The sequence below is a fragment of the Aedes albopictus genome, chromosome 3 (assembly GCF_035046485.1).
Source record: "Aedes albopictus strain Foshan chromosome 3, AalbF5, whole genome shotgun sequence".
Taxonomy (NCBI): Eukaryota; Metazoa; Arthropoda; class Insecta; order Diptera; family Culicidae; genus Aedes; species Aedes albopictus.
Window position 1 is genome coordinate 406,995,400 of NC_085138.1, and position 21,213 is coordinate 407,016,612.

Below are 21,213 nucleotides of genomic sequence, written 5' to 3' on the forward strand. Positions count from 1 at the left end.
AAGAAAAACGGTAGAAAAAGTCTATTATATCGTTTTCCAGGATTCTTTCAATAAATGGCTGTGTATGTGTAGACTAGACTAGACTACACTAGACTTGACTAAATCCTCTTTCGCACCATGGATCCTGTCCAACACATATCCTGCAGTGCTAAGATGATTCAAAAGATCGGCGAGTATGGAGATTGGGAGTACTTCCAATAAGTTGAGAGTTCGGCAGTTCTACGTACCGAGTTTCCAAACGCAAGTCTTTTTTATTCACTGGGGTCGTTGTTGTTGGTCTCGGCTCGCAGGACTGGACATCAATCTTCTTTTTTTCGAAGGACCATAGTGCATAGTTGAGCTGATAAAAATCCATTCAAATATTTCCTGAAGAATTTTTCCAGGCATTCTTGCTGTGGTGTAATTTTTTTCCCTAAGATCCCTTCAGAAACTCCTGCAGGGAATCCTCTAAAAATTCTTACTGGTGTTCCTGCAGGTCTTTTTCCCAAATACTTCTACAGGATTTGTTCTTTCTTGCTGGTATTCCTCCAGAATTTTTACAAGGGATTTATCCAGGGATTTCTTCGGAATCCCTCTGTGGAAAAAATATCTATGGATGACCTCAGTTATTTCTCCAGGAATTACTCAAACAATTTATCCAGGAATTTTTCATTGGATTTACCTAGGATTCTTCTCTGGATTTCTATGAAGCCTGCAGAGATTCTTCTATCAATTCTGACTAAGAATTCTCGTGGAAAACTAAAACTTTTCAAGCCATTTCTACTGGCATCTCTTCAGGAATTGCTACAGATATTCCCCTAAAACCTTTTTTTTCAGAAATGCCTCCGTGGATTTCTCCAGGAATTTCATCTGGAATCGTAACAAGGGGTTTTCAGAGGTTTCAATAGAAATTCCTCCAATGATTCTTCTATGTTTTTTTTTTACAGAAATTCCTGTAGGGTTTCATCCTGCAATTCCTCGGGTAATTTCTCCATGGACTTCCACCAGAAATTTACCTGTAATTTCACCAAGGATTTTCCAGTAATTTCTCCTAGGATTTTAAGGACTCATCCATGAGTTTATTTATAACCCCTTCAGAATATTTCCCATGGGGTTCTTTCGGGAGTTTCTACTGAGATTCACAAAGAGGTTCCGTCTGGGATTCCTTCAAGAGCTCTTGCCACGATTCCTCCAGGAAGAACTCCCGGGATTCTTCCAGAGACTCTATCCTGGATTTCTTAAGGAATACCTTTTGAGATTACTTCAGGAGTATTTGGATTTTTTCTAAATTCCTTCCAAAATTTTCCCTAGAAATTAATTTTGAAGAATTCCTTCTAGGATTACCTCAGTAATGTTACCTGAGATTTCTCCAGGAATTTCTTCCGCGGTTTCTCCACAAACTTATTCTAGAGTTTCTCTAGGTTTTGCATCTGTGATTCCTCAGGTAGATCTATTTGAGATTGTTTTTGGGGTTCGTTCAGAAGTTTACCCTGGGATTCATTCTGAAATTTCTTGAAGGATCCTCCACGAACTCCTTTTAGAATTTCTTCAGAGATTCCTTCTGGGACTTCAAGGACATTTTTTCCGGTATTTCTCACGGAGTTCCGGGAATCCTCCACAAATTTCATCCTAGATTCTCCTAAAAGCTCCTTTTGGAATGTCATCGGAAGTTTTTTCTTCTTCCAGTAGGTATTCCTGAAAATTATACGCCTGGGAATTCCAGCAATTTCAACAGAGATTTCCTCCAGGAGTTTTCTCGGGGATTGCTTCAGGAATTCCTTCTAAGATTTTTCAGACAATCCTTCCAAAAATCCACTCTTCCTTGTGAGACTATTCCCGGAGGTCCTTCTGCGATTTTTTTTTTCAAGAATTCTTTCTGAGATCCTTCCAGGAATCTTGCCAGGACTTCTTTCAGTAATTCTCTTAAAACTTCTCCGGTATTCATCCAGCAGCTCTTTCCGGGATTTTTACGGGAACTACTTCTGGGATTGCTTCAAGAAACTTTTCCGGGATTGCTCCGGAAACACCTTCGTGGGTTTCTGTCAGGAAGTACTTCTGAAATTTCTTCAGCAACATCTTCGTGGATTCTTTAGGGACTTTTTCTCGGAATAACTTTCGGAATTTCCTCTGGATTTTTTTTTAAATTTTTATTTCCGTGTATTTTTACTTATGCTAATCCTACACTTTTCCTCTAGAATTCCTTTGGGAACTCTTTCCAGGATTCCTCTTGAAACTTCTTCCGGGATTCTTTCAGAAACTGATTCCCGGATTTCTTCAGAAACTCTTTCCAGGATTCATCTAGGAACTCTTTTCTGGTTTTCTCCAGGAGATCCATTTGCAATTCCCGCAGATCCTTCTGGAATTCTTCCGCTAGTTCATTTTGGAGATCCTTCAGTTGTTTCTAATGGAAATCCTTCAGGAATTTATTGGGGAGTATTTTGAATATTTTGAAGAATTTCTCCTGAAGTTTTTGTTTGTGGAATTCTTTATGAAGTTCCTACAGGATTTCTTTAAGAAAATACTCCAGCAAGTTCCATCTGGTTTTCCTCCGATCGTTCCTCCCTGGATTCCACACAGATAGAAAAAATAGTGTAAATTTCTGTGACATATAATGCGCATAATTGGAGCGTGGGATATCACAGAAGTCTACATGACATATCATCAAAATATTATGAAATATCATGTAAACTTCTATTATATGTCATGTAATTCAACATGACTCAGGATAATTACATGACATATAACACAAATATACATGATACTGACCCGACGTGGCTAGCCACGTTTGCTTGAAGAGTTTTCACAATTTATAGAATTGTCATAATAGCTTAGAAACGTTTGCTTAAAGTTTTTTGTTTATCTACAACTCTGTTCAGAATATACCTACATTCCAGTGATTTCTCCGAATTCTTAACAAAAAATAAAATAAAATATGCTATTATTCGTAGAAAGCAATTGAACGTGATTCCTACGAAGAATGTTCGAGAATGTGCTAGAAATTTATTTTTCATATTCTGCTTTTTCGTCATTTCCCATAGCAAGGTTCAATTTTTTTCATAATTGAAATAGATACCTCTCGAATATTACTTTCACCTTCTTGAAGGAAACGAGTTGCTTCGATTACGCCGAAACAGAAAAATCTTGAACACTCGTGGAAAGTTCTGGAACAGTTTTTGTAATCGATCTCCTATCCTATTCTTTCTTTACTTTTTTCTCCTTTCTCTAAATCATTCAATGCTGTCCCTACCATTGCACGTTACGTGAAATATTTCAGTGAAATTTAGCTAAGCGTGACGGGAGAACATACAGACAACTCCGGGATTTATTTCCAGGGTTGTTACGAGAAGGGTGGAAAAAAATCCGCGCCAAATCCGCGCGATACTGGAAATAAATTCGCGCCAAATCCGCGAGAGCGTGAAGGTCTTTTTTTTTTCTTTCTTCACGTTATTGAAGAAATCCATTAAATTCATTAAACTGGAATGGACTGCTGGATGAAGAATAAACTTTTGATTCGTAAATCAACGCAACTCATGCTTTCTGAAAGTGAGTTTGAAGACATTTCGGCAAAACTTTCGTTATTTTTTCCAACATTTCTTAAAGAGCCATTGGGCGAATTTTGAAAAGAATTTTCTAGACAAAATCTCAGGAGAAACATCCCAATAACTAGGTAGTGTATTCGTGGGAAAAATATTGTAAAAAAAAACTGAAGAAATTTTATAAGAAACTGAAAAAAAATCTTTGAAATAAACAAGTGTAGAATTAGCATCTAAGTTAAAATACACAAAAATAAAAAATAAAAATTTTGAAATAAACAGAATGGAACTTTCTTGGCTTTCTTTAAGTATTACTGAATATTTTTGGAGACAGTAACCCGAACAGTTTTTTTTAAAGAATTTTTTGAAACCGGCATGAATTTGAGAAAGATACTCATGAAAAAATCTCATAAGATCACTTTGAACATTTTTTGAGTAATGTCTTAGTAGTTCTTGAATGAATCATCAGTCAGGAATTTTCCAAGGAGAATACTTGGCAAAACCTGAGAAAACGCTCCTAAAATGAGTAATCTTATTTTATTTTATTGATGCACAAGGGGATCATGGGGCCAAGTCTCCAATGTAAGTCCAAGACCTCACATCGTCCATAATACACCGTGGAATTTGGGAGTAGGTATTGCAACCTCTTTAGCCATGTGGCTTTGGAGTTTTGCGTGGCCTTAAGGATGAGGAAAGGTGGGAGATTGATTTTGCGAATTGAGCTGTAAAAGAATGTGTTGTTAATTAAATTGTCAACGTTATTTACCTTTGCGTATTTTCACACAAAATGAACAAATTTGACGATCAAGAACCATGTTCAGTGAACTTGCATAAACATCTCTTCTTGTGATTCTTGATCTTGTGTCTTCAATATTGGATGCTTGGTTAATAATAATTTAAAAAAATAGAAGGGTAAATTGTGTAACAACCTCCTTCCTTATGGAAATAGAAATCAAATATATCAAAAACAACAAAAAAGAGCCGTGACGCTTCTTCGTTTGATCACGAAAAGTATCGGTTCTTTTTGGCACCACGAGTGTGCATCTTTCTCTGTAAAGATACATTTAAGCCCCGAGACCTGACAGCAATCAAGCTGATCACAAGGTTGTGCCTCTGCCCAGAGGAAAACGTCCCTTAAAATGGATAATCACTGGAAAAATCCTAGAAGGGCAATGTTGACAATTTTCATGATTTACTTGCTGGAGTCCTTTGAAATTCCTACAGGGTTTTCTTGGATTTTTTAGGAGTTTCTCCAAGAATTCCTGCAGTAATATATCCAGGAATGCCGACAGAGATCCCCCAGAGTTTTTCGCCAAAGTTTTTACTAGCAGTTTCCTCTAGGATACCCTTCAAAAGAGAGAAAGATGAACCACGAGCTCGCTGCACTTTACGGCGAACCCAGCATCCAGAAGGTGGCCAAAGCCGGAAGGATACGGTGGGCAGGGCATGTTGCAAGAATGCCGGACAACAACCCTACAAAGCTGGTGTTTGCAATTTATCCGGTTGGCACAAGAAGGCGTGGAGCGCAGAGAGCACGATGGGCGGACCAGGTGGAGCGTGACTTGGCGAGCATCGGGCGCGACCGAGGATGGAGAGCGGCAGCCACGAACCGAGTATTATGGAGAAATATTGTTGATTCAGTTTTATCTTGAATTTGATGTAATACTAAATAAATGAAATGAAATGACCCTTCAAAAGATTTTTTCCCCAAATAATCTAGGGATTTATCTAGAAATGCCTTCAAAATATATAGCTGGTGCCTTTCAAAATTGTACCAGTAACTCGGGCAGATTACTATTACCCTTTCGGCTTCCGATAATCGCATATCTTTCGGATATTACATTCAAAGGAACACCGCCGCCGGCGGCGGACGATACGTTACGTCTGGGACGAATGTGGACTAAAACGGAGCATAGTTAATTCCCAGAAAAGGTGCAATATAGCGACCGAAACGTCGGATGAAAGCTTAAGAATCCATTTTTGAGTTATTCCTCCAAAGACTGAACGCCATACCTCCCAACATAACCAACAGTCGAAATTCGAAGGAATTGCTAGAAACAAATTTGACTTTTTTGAGAAACGAGAACTCGAAAGTTGAATAAAGATGCATATCATACCCGCAATGGAATTGGAATAATCGTTGCACAATTTCTTCAAAGAAATATTTTGAAGAGCTGATGAATTTCGTAAACGATTGCCGTAAACCAAAACGAAAACTTGCTCCAAATTTTTTACTAGTAGGATGTTAAGGTCAACATGACCCAGTCAGGCACGCTGAACGTACACTACGCTATCGTGGTGCAAAAATTCTAACATATTAGGAGGGTTAAACAAATATTTACTTTTCATAATTTCTAATTCGATTGCCGATAATCATTTAAATATTTCGCTGTACACACTACAAAAATCATTTCTACAAACTACAAACTACAAAAATTTTTTTCCGCGCCAAATCTGCGCGAGGGCCAAATTCCATGGGTAAATCCGCGCCAAATCCGCGGAATTCGCGAAATCCGCGCTGTTGGTACAACCCTGTATTTCATACACTCTTATGCCGTTTTTGATCTCCTTAGATTTAGAAAATTTTCATCCATTAAGGAGATTTTTGAAATTTCTGGAATAATAATTTCCAGAAGTTTCCTCAGAAGCCATTGTATCAATAAATATGCGAAACATTTCACTCAGCATTGAGCTCATTCGAAGCGCCAGAAAATACAGGGGATGGCCAAAATGTTTGGGATAGGCAATTTTTTTTCTCCCACAAAAAAAATTCAACATACTGTAACTTTTCATAGAGTGCATCAAAAAATCTCAAATTTTGACTGTTTGTCAACCTATTATATGTGCATTATTGGTACAAATTTGGGCTTGATTGATTAATCTTTCGCAAAGTTAGAACCGTTCGGGTAAAACACTATTTTTCAGACAACTCATTTTTGAGCTGTCATATCTCGGAAACCAGTGAACCGAATTGAATGATTTTTCTAACGTTTATCAACAATATATTGCTACTTAACTCAACGTTATAAAATGTAATATTTTCTCACGGCGAATTAAGTTATACCGGGTTGAAATGTTTACCCATATAGAGGAAAATAAGTCAAATTTACAATACCACACAAAAATTATTAAATGTGTTCTTCCTTCAATCTAAATAGGCTCTAATATATCTGATTAGAGATAATTTGAGAACAGAAGTGGAAAATCTTAGGATATTAACACTAAAATTTATTGACATTGATGTGAAAAAATCACATTTTTTTTCGTGAAAAATCCAAAAAGTGTCAATCCATGATAACTTTTTTCAACGTTTAAAAAGTACCTATGTTTTAATAGTTTGTGAAGCATTTACATATTGTTAGTGTACCGTATGCGTGATAATGTTTGCACCATCGTTAAATAAAATTCCAGTTTTACTAGTGAAGACAATGTATTGGTTTTATTTGCAGGCATTTAAGCTACAACTCATATCATAGTACGCTGTGAATAAAAAGTGTCGATTTTCTTAGTTTAACACTTGCATAATGACTAAGTGGCAACCTAGCTCGTGATTTGTCCACGCGCAAATGTCGAAAAGTGTCCGTGGTAGTGTCGAAGTCAAGATTAACAATTTTTGAATTTATTTTTTTATTTTGACATTGCCTAATGTTGTAGACATTGACACACAAACAAAAGTTATAATAACTATTAATTCTGGAATTTGGTACGGATCGATAGTTTTTCGGAAATCGAAAAAAACGGACGTTGCGTTCGGGCAAATTCAAAACTTTCTTATATGGCGCTACTCGTAGCTCCTGGATGCCATTGGTAATAATGTATGTTTTTTTTCTATGGTCGAAGGATCATAAAGGCCACCGTAATTTTCCTTTTCGGTATGCCATGCCGTTAAGTCGCTGATTTCGCGTTTCTTTGCCATTTTTCTCATTGAGCGCATATAATTCACCCAAATCTTATTTTTGGTGGCAGCGACAGCTTTCTTAATCCATGTTAACCTTGGACGACCAGTGGGCACCTTCGGGAATAGTTGCCCTTGCTTTTTTTCGGTCTAAGACTGTTTTACGGTTCTCCTGAACACTCCTGAAATGTCTTATTTAACATTTGCGCGTGGACAAGTCCCGACTACCGCTGCTACCCCTTCATGGTGCAAATTTTAAACTTAAGAAATCGGATTTTTTTACCCGCAACCTACTGTGATATGAGTTAGAGCTTACGTGCATGCAATAAAAACCAAGACATTGTGTGTACAGGTGATATGGGTACCTTATTTGTACGATAGTGCAAACATTATCACGCATACGGTACGTTCAAAATTTCATTCAATTCGGTTCACTGGTTTCCGAGGTATGAGAGCTCAAAAATCAGTTGTCTGAAAAATAGTGTTTTACCCGAACGGTTATAACTTTGCGAAAGATTAATCAATCGAGCCCAAATTTGTACCAATGATGCACATATAATAGGTTGACAAACAGTCAAAATTTGAGATTTTTTGATGCGCTCTATGAAAAGTTATAGCATGTTGAACTTTTTTGTGAGAGAAAAAAAAGTTGCCTATCCCAAACATTTTGGCCATCCACTGTATACTATCATGTATCCACCTTTTGATTGTAAACGACTATTGTAGGGGTCTTGTCCATTGAATGGAAGAATATTCTGGAAATTAGCAGACCCGACACGTTCCTAAAAAGAGAAATTGTCTATATCCAATGAAGAAAATCCTAGATTCTCCTGGAATGAAAATTTCAAGAAGCTTCCTTGAAGGCTTATCAATGCATATGTGAAATATTTCACTCAGCATGGTGCATCTCTTTGGAAAGCGCCGGAAGGTATGCTATTATGTATCCTAACTTGGTTAATATGTATATGGCTGTTGTAGGATTCTAGCTCATAGCCAGGGCCCATATAGCCGAGGCGGTAAACGCACGGGTATTCAGCATGACCATGCTGAGGGTGACGGGTTCGATTCCCGGTCGGTCCAGGATCTTTTCGTAAAGGAAATTTCCTTGACTTCCTTGGGCATAGAGTATCTTCGTGCCTGCCACACGATATACGCATGCAAAATGGTCATTGGCAGAGGAAGCTTTCAGTTAATAACTGTGGAAGTGCTCATAGAACACTAAGCTGAGAAGCAGGCTGTGTCCCAATGAGGACGTTACGCCAAGAAGAGAGAGAGAGAGAGGATTCTAGCTCATGGAATAATGAAACTTCTAGAACTTTGTACAGGATTGATGCAGCAATGCAACGATGCACCAATCCAAAAATTCAGCGATGCATCAAGAATACAGCGATACACCAACGCGACGATGCACTAATTCAACGACGCACCAATGCAACGATGCACTAATGCAATGATGTACCAATGCAACAATGCACCTATGCAACGTGCACCAATGCAATGATGCACTAACGCAACGATGCACCAATTCAACGACGCACCAATGCAACAATGCACTAATGCAACGATGTACCACTGCAACTATGTCCCTATGGAACGTGCATCAATGCAATGATGCACAAATGCTACGATGCACCAATCCAATGATGCACTATAATGCAACGATACACCAATTCAGCAATGCACCAAAGCAACGATGCAGTAATGTAACAATGTACCAATGCAATGATGTACCTATGCAACGTGCACCAATGCAATGATGCACCAACGCAACGAAGCACAAATTCAACGATGCACCAATGCAATGATGCACCAATTTAACGATGCACCAATGCAACGATGCACCAATGCAACGATGCACCAAGTCAAGGATGCACTAGTGCAACGATACACCAATTCAACGATGCACCAATGCACCAATGCAACAATGCAATGATGCAACAATGCAACGATGCATAAATGCAATTCGACACAGGTACAATGCTATAGTGCAATGATTATTGAAACTTTGAATCTGTGAAACATTTCAATTAAACATTTCAGAGCGTGACGGAAGGAAGACAACTCTGGGCCTTTATATATATGATATCGTAAACCATCACAGCATTCAAATTACATGACTAAAACGACATGTAAACCTCATTATTTTTATCGGTGCATTTTTCTAGAAATATCTTCCGAAAGTCGAAAAAAAGTTCTGAAGACATTCCTAAAAAATCTATTACGAGAATTTCGGAAAGAACTCCTGGAGGGTTCCCGGAACTGAATGAGAAATCCCAGGAGAAATCCCTTGAAGCCCTAGAAGGAATCTTGAAAAAAGTTCCTCGATGAATCTCAGATGAAGCCTTTAAGGAATATCAGAAGAAACTTCTGGAAGGACCCCAGAGGAAACTTCTAAAAGAAACCCAACAAGAATCTCAGGTATTGCTCCCTGAGGAATCACAGTAGATAATCTTAGAGGAAATCCGATTCTAGAATGTGGAGCAACCGCGGAAGGAATTCCTGAAAGATTCTCAGGAAAAATTTCTGATGTAATCATAGAAGGGGTAACCCTAGAGGATTTCTAGACAAATTTCGGAAGGAATTTCGAAGAAATTTAGGAATTTCTGAAGTAATATCAGAAGGTATGCCTTAAGAAATCCAGGGTTGAATCTCTGGTTGAATCCCGCGAGTTCTTCCCGGAGGAATCCTGGCAAGAGTTCTCGAAGGAATCCCAGACGGAATCTCTTTACGATCTAAGAAGAGTCCTAAATAAACTCCAGGAAGAATCTCACCAAAACTCCTTTCGAATCCCAAAAGAAACTTCTTGGGGAGTCCAGGCCTTGTTGTTTACAAAATTTCTGTAAGAGTGAAAGAGAAGGATGGAATTTCATGTGGTGCCCTATTCTCTCCTGAAAATCACAGCCTACTAAAATACTACTTTCTATTTTACCATTCGGACATGCATAATCACTGCAGCTTATCTCATTCTCTTCAATCTTCAGTAGAGAATACAGCATTGCATGAAATTATCTTTCACTCTTATAGAAATTTATAAACAACAAGGACAAGAAACGCCAAAATCCCATACAAAATGAAAACAATTCAGTGCTCTATAATGCTCAGTTTTATGCCAGATTTTATAGAAGACAGACGTGAAAATAATTAGAAAAGAAGTAGAAAGTGAAAAAAAAAATCAAGATATTTTATTATGCTAGTAATCCACACGTTCCGAGGTTCTTTTGCCCGCTGGGAAACGACAAATGACACTTCCAAATATGTTTTTCCGGGGATTCCATTGGAGATGGTTCTAACTGGTGTTATAAGCGTATTTTTCCGTTACAGTCGACTCTTCACGTCTCGATGTCTCTTCCCATCTCGATAGTTTAATCTGTCTCTTCAATTGCCCGTTTTAACAGGTTACTAGACCTCGTTTCCTAGTTGCAAAACATTTTGAAAAGGCGATGTCACATCTCTTTTTTGTCATTTTTTTTTCCTAATTGCGGAGGGGTTTTCAATCCAGTGTTGATTACAAATTGGTCCTTTAATCCCGGGTAGAGGCAAAAATAAACCAAGGACACAATAATAACAAATTTTGCCATAATATATAAATTCTTCATTCTTATCTTCTTCTTCTTCTTCTTGGCGTAACGTCCTTACTGGGACAAAGCCTGCTTCTCAGCTTAGTGTTCTATGAGCACTTCCACAGTTATTAACTGAGAGCTTCCTCTGCCAATGACCATTTTGCATGTGTATATCGTGTGGCAGGCACGAAGATACTCTATGCCCAAGGAAGTCAAGGAAATTTCCTTTACGAAAAGATCCTGGACCGACCGGGAATCGAACCCGTCACCCTCAGCATGTTATTTATGAATAACACTAAATAACTCGCTAAGAACAAAAAAAAAATCAAAGCAAAATTTGTTATTTCTGAGTTATTGTTAAATAACAATAAATAAATTAATAATAACAAAATATGAAATCATAGCAAAATAAGTTCTTCTGACTATCCTAAGTAAAATAACATCTCAATGGCATATTTTGCACTCATAACTTGTTTTGTTATTAATTGGATATTTAATATAAATTTTATTTTAAACTAGCTGTACCCGGCAAACTTTGTCTTGCCTACTGCGTTTTTTGACATTTCAAGTTTCTATTCAAGACCAAGTCCCCGGTCATAAAATGTATGGAAGATCGATTTTCAAAAACTCTCAATTTTTCCATGTTTTAGGCCTCATAAACCTTCCTTGGGTGAAAACTAACAGAACAAAACTAAGACGACCAAAATCGAACCTTCCGTTCGCAAGTTATGCGCGGTCCCACGTATGCCACTGCATTTTTATATATATAGATAGAATATTGATGAACAGAAAATTTTGTTATTGGTTTGTTGGCAATAAGCTAAAAGAATAAAAAAACAATAACTCACTTTGTTCCAGACAAAAGTAAATTATAACTAATTTTGTTATTATAAGATCAAACCAAGGACAAAATATTTCTGAACTCACAATACAGTTTTTTTTCCAATCATAAGATCAAAAACTGTATGATTGATGATCTGTTCTGAATATCTTGTTTTGTGCTTACCCGACCAGAAGCACCTAACAAGATAATAACAAAATTATAACAACCGTTATTAGAAATAACAGAATCTATATATATACAAATGCAGTGGCATACGTGGGACCGCGCATAACTTGCGAACGGAAGGTCCTATTTTGATCGTCTTTGTTTTGTTCTGTTAGTTTTCACCCAAGGAAGGTTTATGAGGCAAAAAGCATGGTAAAATTGAGAGTTTTTGTAAATCGATCTTCCATACATTTTGTTACCGGGGATTTGGTCTTGGATACAAAACTTGAAACGTCAAAAAACGCAGTAGGCAAGACAAAGTTTGCCGGGGACAGCTAGTTTGATATAATTTTGTTGTAAGGATTCTTATAAGTGAATGACCATAACAAAATTGTAATAAAATTTGTTATTATTTTGGAAACAAAACTATAACAAATCTTGTATTATTTATTCAAACAGGTATATAACAAAATTGGTTACATTATGCATATGAAAATAATTGCCTATAACATGATTTCGTAACAGATTTATTATAATATTTGCTATGATTTTTGCAACAAAATAATTTCAAAATTTGTTGGATTTTTGTATCGACGCGAAAAAGTTTGATCATTTTTGTAATATTGACCATTCAAGCCAAAAGATTAAAAACAAAACGTATAACATAGGTAGCATTCATTTATAACGCAACGCTACGCTAAAATCGTCATGTACACTTTAGAGTATGAAAGTCCTAAAGTTTTTGTATTGACCGTATCGCTCGATTGTACTTCACCATCTCCCCTGAGCGATACGTAATTTGTGGACGGCGTCACATTCCTTATGAAAAAAGTAACAGAATTTGTTATCATTTAGTTTTAATCTACCAAATTCACATACAAGTAGTGTTTTGAAGCTATCGTTATGCGATATCATTACAGCTAGAAGCTGTAGTAAAAAAAATCTTGGGATATCAACATGACTTTTTATCAAAATAAACTGTAAGCTGGAATACAGCTGCAAATCAAATGATTCACAGGTATCTGTTTTCTAATTTTTTGGGATTCTTTTATTGAACACTAATCCAAATCCGGAATAGTTGCTAGATGATATGCCAATCGAATAAGAATCCAACCAACAAAACCATTGCTATTATACAGTTTTTTTTGTAATGTGGCAGCTTTTGTAGCATTCTCTGGTAGAAATTGGAGGGCCGGTGGAGAAATAGGCTAACAAGAAAGAAAAATCTTCTCTAATGAACTTCGCGTAACTTCGAAACTGTGGAAAAGCAGGGTAGAGAAAGTCGTGTAGAAGTAAACCCACTATATAGCAAATCTGCGTGAAATCCGTAAACGACAAAACTTTAATACCTTGGTTTCAGGCAAAACGTAGCTAACGTATTCAGAAATAACAGTATTGGGGACTACGAAGCAAATTACCACAGTTGATCATGTGCGTGAAGCGCCGATTTTTTAACATGGGGAAGCATAGGAAGTCAATTTTAGAATGCTTCTAAAATATTCATAACATTATTTAATTAAAAACGGATTGATGTACGGGTTAAGAATCTTCGTTTTCTACACAATCAGTACCTAATCTGGGAAAAAAAATTTAATCAAAATTATATGCTAAAAAGTTTGCTAATTGAATTTCTCATCACGTACACCAACCCGCTTTTAATTAAATATTGTTTTGATTTTTTTAGAAGCATTTGAAAACCGACTTCCTATGCTTCCCCATGCTAAAAAAATCGGTCCTTCACGCATACAGTAAACTTTTTCCAGGTGGCAGCAGCGTATCTTCGAACTCTCGAATAAGTGATTTTACGTGAGAAAAGATCGTTTGGTTTCGAGAGTAACTTTTGAGAAGAACGAATGTTTTTGACATGAAAGTTCTTGAAAATCTGTTATACGGATACCGTTCGTATTAGAGAAAAAGTGTCTGAACAAATATGGTAAGGTACACCGGGGCAAGTTGAAACGAGTGGAGCAAGATGAAACGCAAAGTTTTGATATAGATTTCAATAGAATTTTGAAATTTATCCTTCGCCAAAAGTTTGTTTGAATCAAAAACTATATTTTATGGCGATCAAACTGTTAACCCGCTGTTTCATCTTGCCCCACCCCTTTCAACTTGCCCCGGTGTACCTCAAAGGAAACAAATGGACTTTGTGATAAAATAAACACAGAAAAAACTTGTTTTACATATAAAAAAACATATTTTAACACAAACACTCCAATTCACAAAATACGTATTTTTAACAGTGTATAATTTTGAAGGAAACTCGGGTATTTTGTTGACAAAATGAAACATGAAGCAAACATTATTAAAAAAGTTTTTCTAATAGCAATTTTTATGAGTTTTTTGAAAAATCTCTTTCGGTCAACTCTTAGTAAGATCAAAGAAATATAGCTAAAACGATGGATATTGTATGTGCTGTAATTTCCGATCAGATGAACAATTCTTCCGTTACATGGAACTTGCAATACTTTTGACTTGAATTTTATACAAAAAATGACGTATCTCTCTCTACACACGAAAACATGAGATCGATTACATAAAATACCGAAACAGTACTACTGCTCTCTGACGAAATGAATAAAGTATACCGAGTAAGACAGTCTGATATCAAAATATGATATCAATTTGCTGCTGATTACAAATCGTGTTTTCGATTTGCTATCATTTTGTTGTTAGACTTTGCTCGGGTAGTGAATGTAATTGAACGTGGAGAGCAAAAGTGGAATTAAATAATTATTATCATTAAAAAACGCCCTCTATGCTACTAATTCTGCTCAGTTAATCATGGAATTTATTCAGCCTATTTTGTTTCGACCTTAGGGAACATCCATTAATCTTTCTGGACGCGCGCCATGATCCTGAAACTGCACCGAGCTCGCGCCGTATTCGACGAGCGAGCTTTTTTGGTGGTGTTATACTTTTTCCAGCGGCGCGCGCCTCCTGAAGGGTTAAGTACGTCACGCTACAATTGGAAATTTTCAACCCTCCCTGTCTCCTCTAAACGTGACGATATACTCTATGGATGACCACTTATGTAATGGATTTCATTTCATTGCTTAAAACAAAATAAAATTTTGAATATAACTAAATTATATCTAAAGTTGTTATCATATCTGCCTATGGTATAATTGTGATCGATTAAAACAAGATCTCCATCGACAAATCAAGTCTATTATGTGTCAACGAGCTCTATGTGATGTCATACTACCCCTCTCGTGTACGTCTGACAAACAAGGATTTGAATAACGGAGCTGGCAATACGTAGAACCAGTAAAGCTTTTATCACCGCTCTCCTCAAAAGCCGTGATGGCCTCATTGACAGAGGCGCCAGATTTCTACCGATGGTAGGTGTCTTGGTTCAAATCCCGTTCAGACCCAAACATTTTATAACGTTCTAGAAACTATTTTTTATGGTACTTACTTTTTCTAAAAATAGAATAACACACTTAAAAATATTTACCCAAAAATGAGTATAAAAATTAGTTTTTACCCTAATTGGTGTCAAAGGAATTATTACACAATTTGTTATAATTTTGTTATATTCTATCATATTTCATGGAACAAGTTTTGTAATATTTTTGTTATGATCATAACACAAGTTATTACATTTTTGTTCTTTTCAGTGGGAATTTTGATAGATTTTTTGTTATTTTAACTACTAACGGTACATGTTTTATAACAACCCTTGTTATAAAAATTTATTGTAACAAAATAACACAGCTTGTTATAATTTTGTAATGTCCATCTAGTCGGGTACATTGTTCTCAATAACTCGATAATAACTTATTCAGTTATAATATATTTTGAAATATGTTGTTCTTGGTTTGTTCTTATAGGGATAACATTAGTTATTATTGAATTATTTTCCGGTACAAAATCAGTTTTTATTTTTGTTCTTTTAGCTCTTATTCCCAACAAACCAATAACAAATTATTTTATTCAACAATTTGATCTTTGTTAGTTATTTTCTTCTACCCGGAGATCCCTCGAGGGGGATAGGGATCCCTATCTTTTGGTCCCTTCAATATCGAAACATGGAGAGTCTACTGTACTAGCGTAAACGCTCCCAAAATTAGGGAGTGTGTTATGGACACGTGGCAGGGGTTGTTTACGGTTTAGAACACTTTGGAAATTAAAACGAAAAGGCAGCGGAAACTGAGCAAGCTGTTCTATCCGGTTTCGCTTCCGTTTCCGTCTACTACCTTCTCTATATTTTAATTAATAGCTGAGAGAAGGCGGTATTTCGGTAGGGCTACTATGAAAAGAAGAAATAGTAAAAGATTTAATAATTATAAAAAAAAAGTTTTAATATAAAAAGCATCTCTCGCTGCTAATATATTCGACGAGCTCAGAACCACGAGTGAAGAACTACATTTACAAAAATGCTATCAGGGCATGGCACAGTCGGGCCCCTGTCGTATTTATTAATTCCGTTTAAAACATATGCTGAATAAATAACGTGTTTATTTTCATCATCTTCAGGTGATTGTAAATAAATCTTCGGCATCAACATAATCTGCCGGATAAATTCATTTCGCAACATACACGTCATTTTCACCAGAGTTCAATATTAATCTCAGTTCCCCAGTTCGTCAATCGCAACTGGCGAGTCATTTTCGCTCACACTCACACAGACGGCACCGCACCTGAGCAACGATTAACCACCGAGCTTGCTTTGATCCACCCAACGTATATTATTCGAGCTGGCCGCAGTGTGGTGAGTGGCACCGACCAGACCAGTTCAGTTCAGCCTACTTTGATTTGATCGCGCGAAAATGTTGGAAGTGAATTTATTCGCGGCTATCGCCGTAGGAGCGCTCATCCTAGCGCTTTACCATAACATATCGAAGCGGTATCAGTACTTCTTGACGAAACCTGTACCATCCATGAAGCCGACGTTCCTAGTGGGCAATAGTGGTCCAATATTGACCCGGAAACGGGACATCACCAGTCATGTTCGAGAGATATATAACAGTTACCCGGATGCCAAGTGAGTTTTTGTTAGAGATGTGAAAAGGTCCAGATGGTGTGATCAAAATTTTGAACATTTCAGGATGGTGGGATTCTACGATCTGACGAAGCCGGTCTACATGATCCGTGATGTGGAAATCATCAAGACCATAACGGTGAAGGATTTTGAACACTTCACCGATCATACACCGACGATGACCGGCACGGGTGAAGAGGTCAGAGAAGACTCCCTGTTCGGAAACTCTTTATTTGCCCTTCGAGGACAGAAGTGGCGGGACATGCGGGCGACGCTGAGTCCGGCCTTCACCGGGAGCAAGATGCGACACATGTTCGAGCTGGTGGCGGAGTGCGGTCAATCGATGGCGGCGTTCTTGGTCTCGGAAGCGAAAACCGGCAAGAGGTTGGAGTTTGAGATGAAGGACACTTTCGCGAGGTTCGGCAACGATGTGATCGCGACGGTGGCTTTTGGGATCAAGGTGGACTCGATGCGGGATCGCGAAAACGACTTCTACATGAAGGGAAAGCAATTGCTGAACTTCCAGAGGCTGACGTTGTTGGTCAAATTCTTGTTGATGCGAGCCATGCCATCGTTAATGGAGAAACTTGGAGCCGACTTTGTAGATGCAGAAGCGGGTAAATACTTCACGGAAATGATCTTGGAGAACATGAAGCAACGCAAGGCGCATGGAATCGTTCGGAATGACATGATTCATATGTTGATGGAGGTTCGCAAGGGCGCGCTGAAGCATGAAAAGGGAGAACAAGACACGAAGGATGCGGGATTTGCGACTGTAGAGGAATCACAAGTCGGAAAATCAACGCACTCGAGAATCTGGAAGGATAACGAGTTGGTTGCGCAGTGTTTCATCTTCTTTTTGGCCGGGTTCGACACTCTGTCTACGGGTTTGACGTTCTTGACATACGAATTGGCACTCAATCCGGAGATACAGCAGCGCTTGTACGAAGAAGTTATGGAAACCGAATCGAACCTCGATGGAAAGCCGCTGACCTACGAGGTGCTGCAGCAGATGCAGTACATGGACATGGTCATATCCGAGAGTCTACGCAAGTGGCCCCCGGGCATTGTGGGCGATCGCTACTGTACCAAAGACTACCACTACAAGGACAGCACTGGATCGTTCGTGATCGAGAAGGGAAAGTCCGTCTGGATTCCTGCAATCGCTATCCACAACGATCCACGGTACTACTCCAATCCGGAAAAGTTCGATCCGGAACGGTTCAGCGAGGAGAACAAGTCGAAAATCAACCCGGCCGCCTACATACCGTTTGGGGCTGGGCCCAGAAATTGCATTGGATCGCGGTTGGCACTGATGGAGATGAAGATGATCGTGTACTACCTGTTGCGTGAGTTCAGCTTCGAACCGACGGAGAAGACCCAGATTCCGCTGCGGTTGACCATGAGCGGATTCACCCTGCAGGGTGAAAAGGGCGTTTGGTTGGAGTTCAAACCAAGATCGCTGTGAGTGGAAGACTTTCCTACTTAGAAGTAATTAAGAAGTAATGAAATTTAATATTTTATCAGTTTTCTTTAATTGACATACAATGCAAATATATAATCTATAATCTATATATATAAAAATGAATTTCTGTCTGTCTGTCTGTCTGTCTGTCTGTCTGACCGCTATGGATTCGGAAACTACTGAACCGATTGGTGTGAAATTTTGTATGTGGGTGCTGTTGGGACCGGGGAAGGTTCTTAGCTTGGTGCGGGACCTCTCCGGTCTTTGGAACGGGGGGCTCCCATACAGATAACTTTGCGGGGGACGTCCCCATGAAGCTGTGCGTCAAAAAACACAGTAGGCAGGCAGTACGACGTTTGCCGGGACAGCTAGTCTAAGATAAAAATAAACTTCGGAAAATTAAAAGAGTGCAAACATATTTCTCCGAAAATTTCCAGCGCAAATTAAGATTGACATGTCGCATCAAAAAATAAGATGATTGAATGAAGCTGGATCAAAGATCACACAGTCTGAATGCAAAGCAGGACAAACCACAAATAGAAATTTATGTTCGTATTAATGGTGTTAATTGAGTTAAACTACACAGTTTGTCCAGTTCAAATGAGATCACGAACGTAGCTGATCTCGCAGCTGATGCAATAATGATGGTGGCATCGAACGGAGCTTGTTCAAGTTCAAGGTTAAGGTCGTGCGTGCTACTGATTGAAAATAACAATTTTTTAAGTTTTTTTTGTGGAACACATCAAATTGCCTGCTGGAAATAATTGATAGATTATATACTGAGGAATGCGAAAGATAAGTTCTCTTCCAGGGCGATTATCAAATACTGAGGGTCACCAACACATATCGTCGGCAATCGGCATGACCAAACTTAGTATGTGTTAAAGAAGCCTAAACCCCCCATAGACACAGACACAGCAGGCGAAGAGATGCCTACTATGTTGTGTTTGGGTCCCACTTAAAACTACAGGAACGCATCAAATAAAAGAAATTAGTGAAATTCGAATTCTATACTCAAAACTGAAATACAATTTCTTCAAAATTATGAAAATTTTCTTGCTGGAAAATGAAATGCAATTTTCTTGAGCAATGGAGAAACATCTCTTCGAAAAAATTGTGCGTCGGAATTCGCCTACTGGCCCAATATTTTCTCGATTCCCTGTAAACAGGTTTTATGTTCACACGGCCTGCTGCGAATGCCGTGCACGCGAATGCCGGCCGCATGTGTGAGATACCGCCTACTGTGATGATGATAATTTTGTTTGTTTTGATTAATATGACGCCGGTTTGTTATAGGTAGGTATACCTGTGTATACTTATATGATAATTTCACGATACGTGTTTTCAATACGATAACTGAATTGATTTTACTTACAAAACGAGCAATCTATTTGTTTTAAACATGTACTGGATTTAAAATTAATTGGTTGTCAACATAGCGAATACTAGATACAGTTAAGACTCTATCTTTTTCTAGACTTTTATTTTTCTTAAAAAAAATATAATGCATATAAAATAGTACACTGAACATTCTAATTCAGCAGGGTTAAATCAACCTTCATGCTAAAATCTTGAGTAATTTCGTTTCATTTCAACATTTTATTGTTTTCAATGTTACCATGGCACCATATTAACTCCTAAAACATGACACCTACCGGTCTGGGGTGATACACAAATTATGTCGCGCAAAAATCGACCCTTTTCAACACACCCTTCCTCCTATGTCACACTTTTTGTATGGGACCTTAATATTTTTCGTAAGGGTCGTCACGTTGTGCAAAACCCCCTCCCCCCTAAGGGCGTGACGTAATTCGTGTACGACCCCTCTCGAACAACGACTTTGCGATTGTCAGGCTTGCATGCTGATCACTCGGCTATCGAACCAGTTGATGCGTCGTCGGAGGACAAAACGCATTCAAGAAACGTTTGTGGTGTGATGATCATGCTTTGTCATAGTAAATTCAAAAACCCTAATCAATCCACCTAGCGGTGATGGCGCCTTTCTCGTGCCGTCGAAAACCCATTTCAACAAAACTCATATGACATGTTGATGAATATCGCACTTTCTTACGTTCAACAGATATCCATTTCATGGCACCAGAAACCATATCGTTTTTCTAGATCTTGATATTTGAGCCTTAAACTCTTGAAAAAAGCCGCAATCTTGAATTTTGAGCCGCCATTTTGGATTTAAGTCCGGCACCTCGGAAATTCTGGTCGCCATTTTTGGACTCCAAGCTTCTTCCCCATACCAGATATACCCATTTTGAATGGTTTTAGAGCCCAAAACTCAATTAAACAGCCGCAATCATGAACTTTGAGACGCCTTCTTAAGTATTCTGGTCGCCATTTTTGAACTCCGCCATCTTTAATTTTGAGCCGCCATCTCAGATACTTTGGTCATCTTGGATATTTTAATCGCAATTTTTGAACTCCAGACATCTTCCCAATACCAAATATCCCAAGTAACAATTTTAATTTTATCAAAGTTTTTTAGCGATTCAAAAATCCTAAACATAAAACCATTGATGCCGACTTGAAAATGCTCTCGAGTTCTTGTATGCCTCAATAAGCTCACATTCTGGCTAGTTGGCCCAGTCTTATTAGGGTCTACAGGACTTCGTATGCAAACCGGCTTAGGATTTCGGGTTGTATCATAGTTCTATCAATCTTCTAAATAAAACCATCTTCTGACTTGTCAAATAATTGTTTTGATTATTTTTCACTCTCAATGTTCGATCGTCAGAATAAATTGTGCTTGGTTGTTTATCCAGCCATCAATTGGAAAGATGCAGATATGGAATTC

General features: G+C 38.1%; 2 protein-coding genes across 2 annotated transcripts in view; one reads left to right on the plus strand and one right to left on the minus strand.

Moving 5' to 3' along the window:
• The window catches only part of LOC109403726 (sodium-dependent transporter bedraggled), a 358,384-nt gene that overhangs the window by 52,163 nt on the left and 285,008 nt on the right, over positions 1-21,213 (minus strand). The window lies entirely within an intron of this gene.
• Positions 16,607-18,478, plus strand: LOC109426413 (probable cytochrome P450 9f2). The gene is made up of 2 exons (XM_019701925.3): positions 16,607-16,945; positions 17,009-18,478. The coding sequence occupies exons 1-2, from the start codon at positions 16,731-16,733 to the stop codon at positions 18,408-18,410; spliced, it is 1,617 nt and encodes a 538-aa protein (XP_019557470.3). The 5' UTR covers positions 16,607-16,730; the 3' UTR covers positions 18,411-18,478.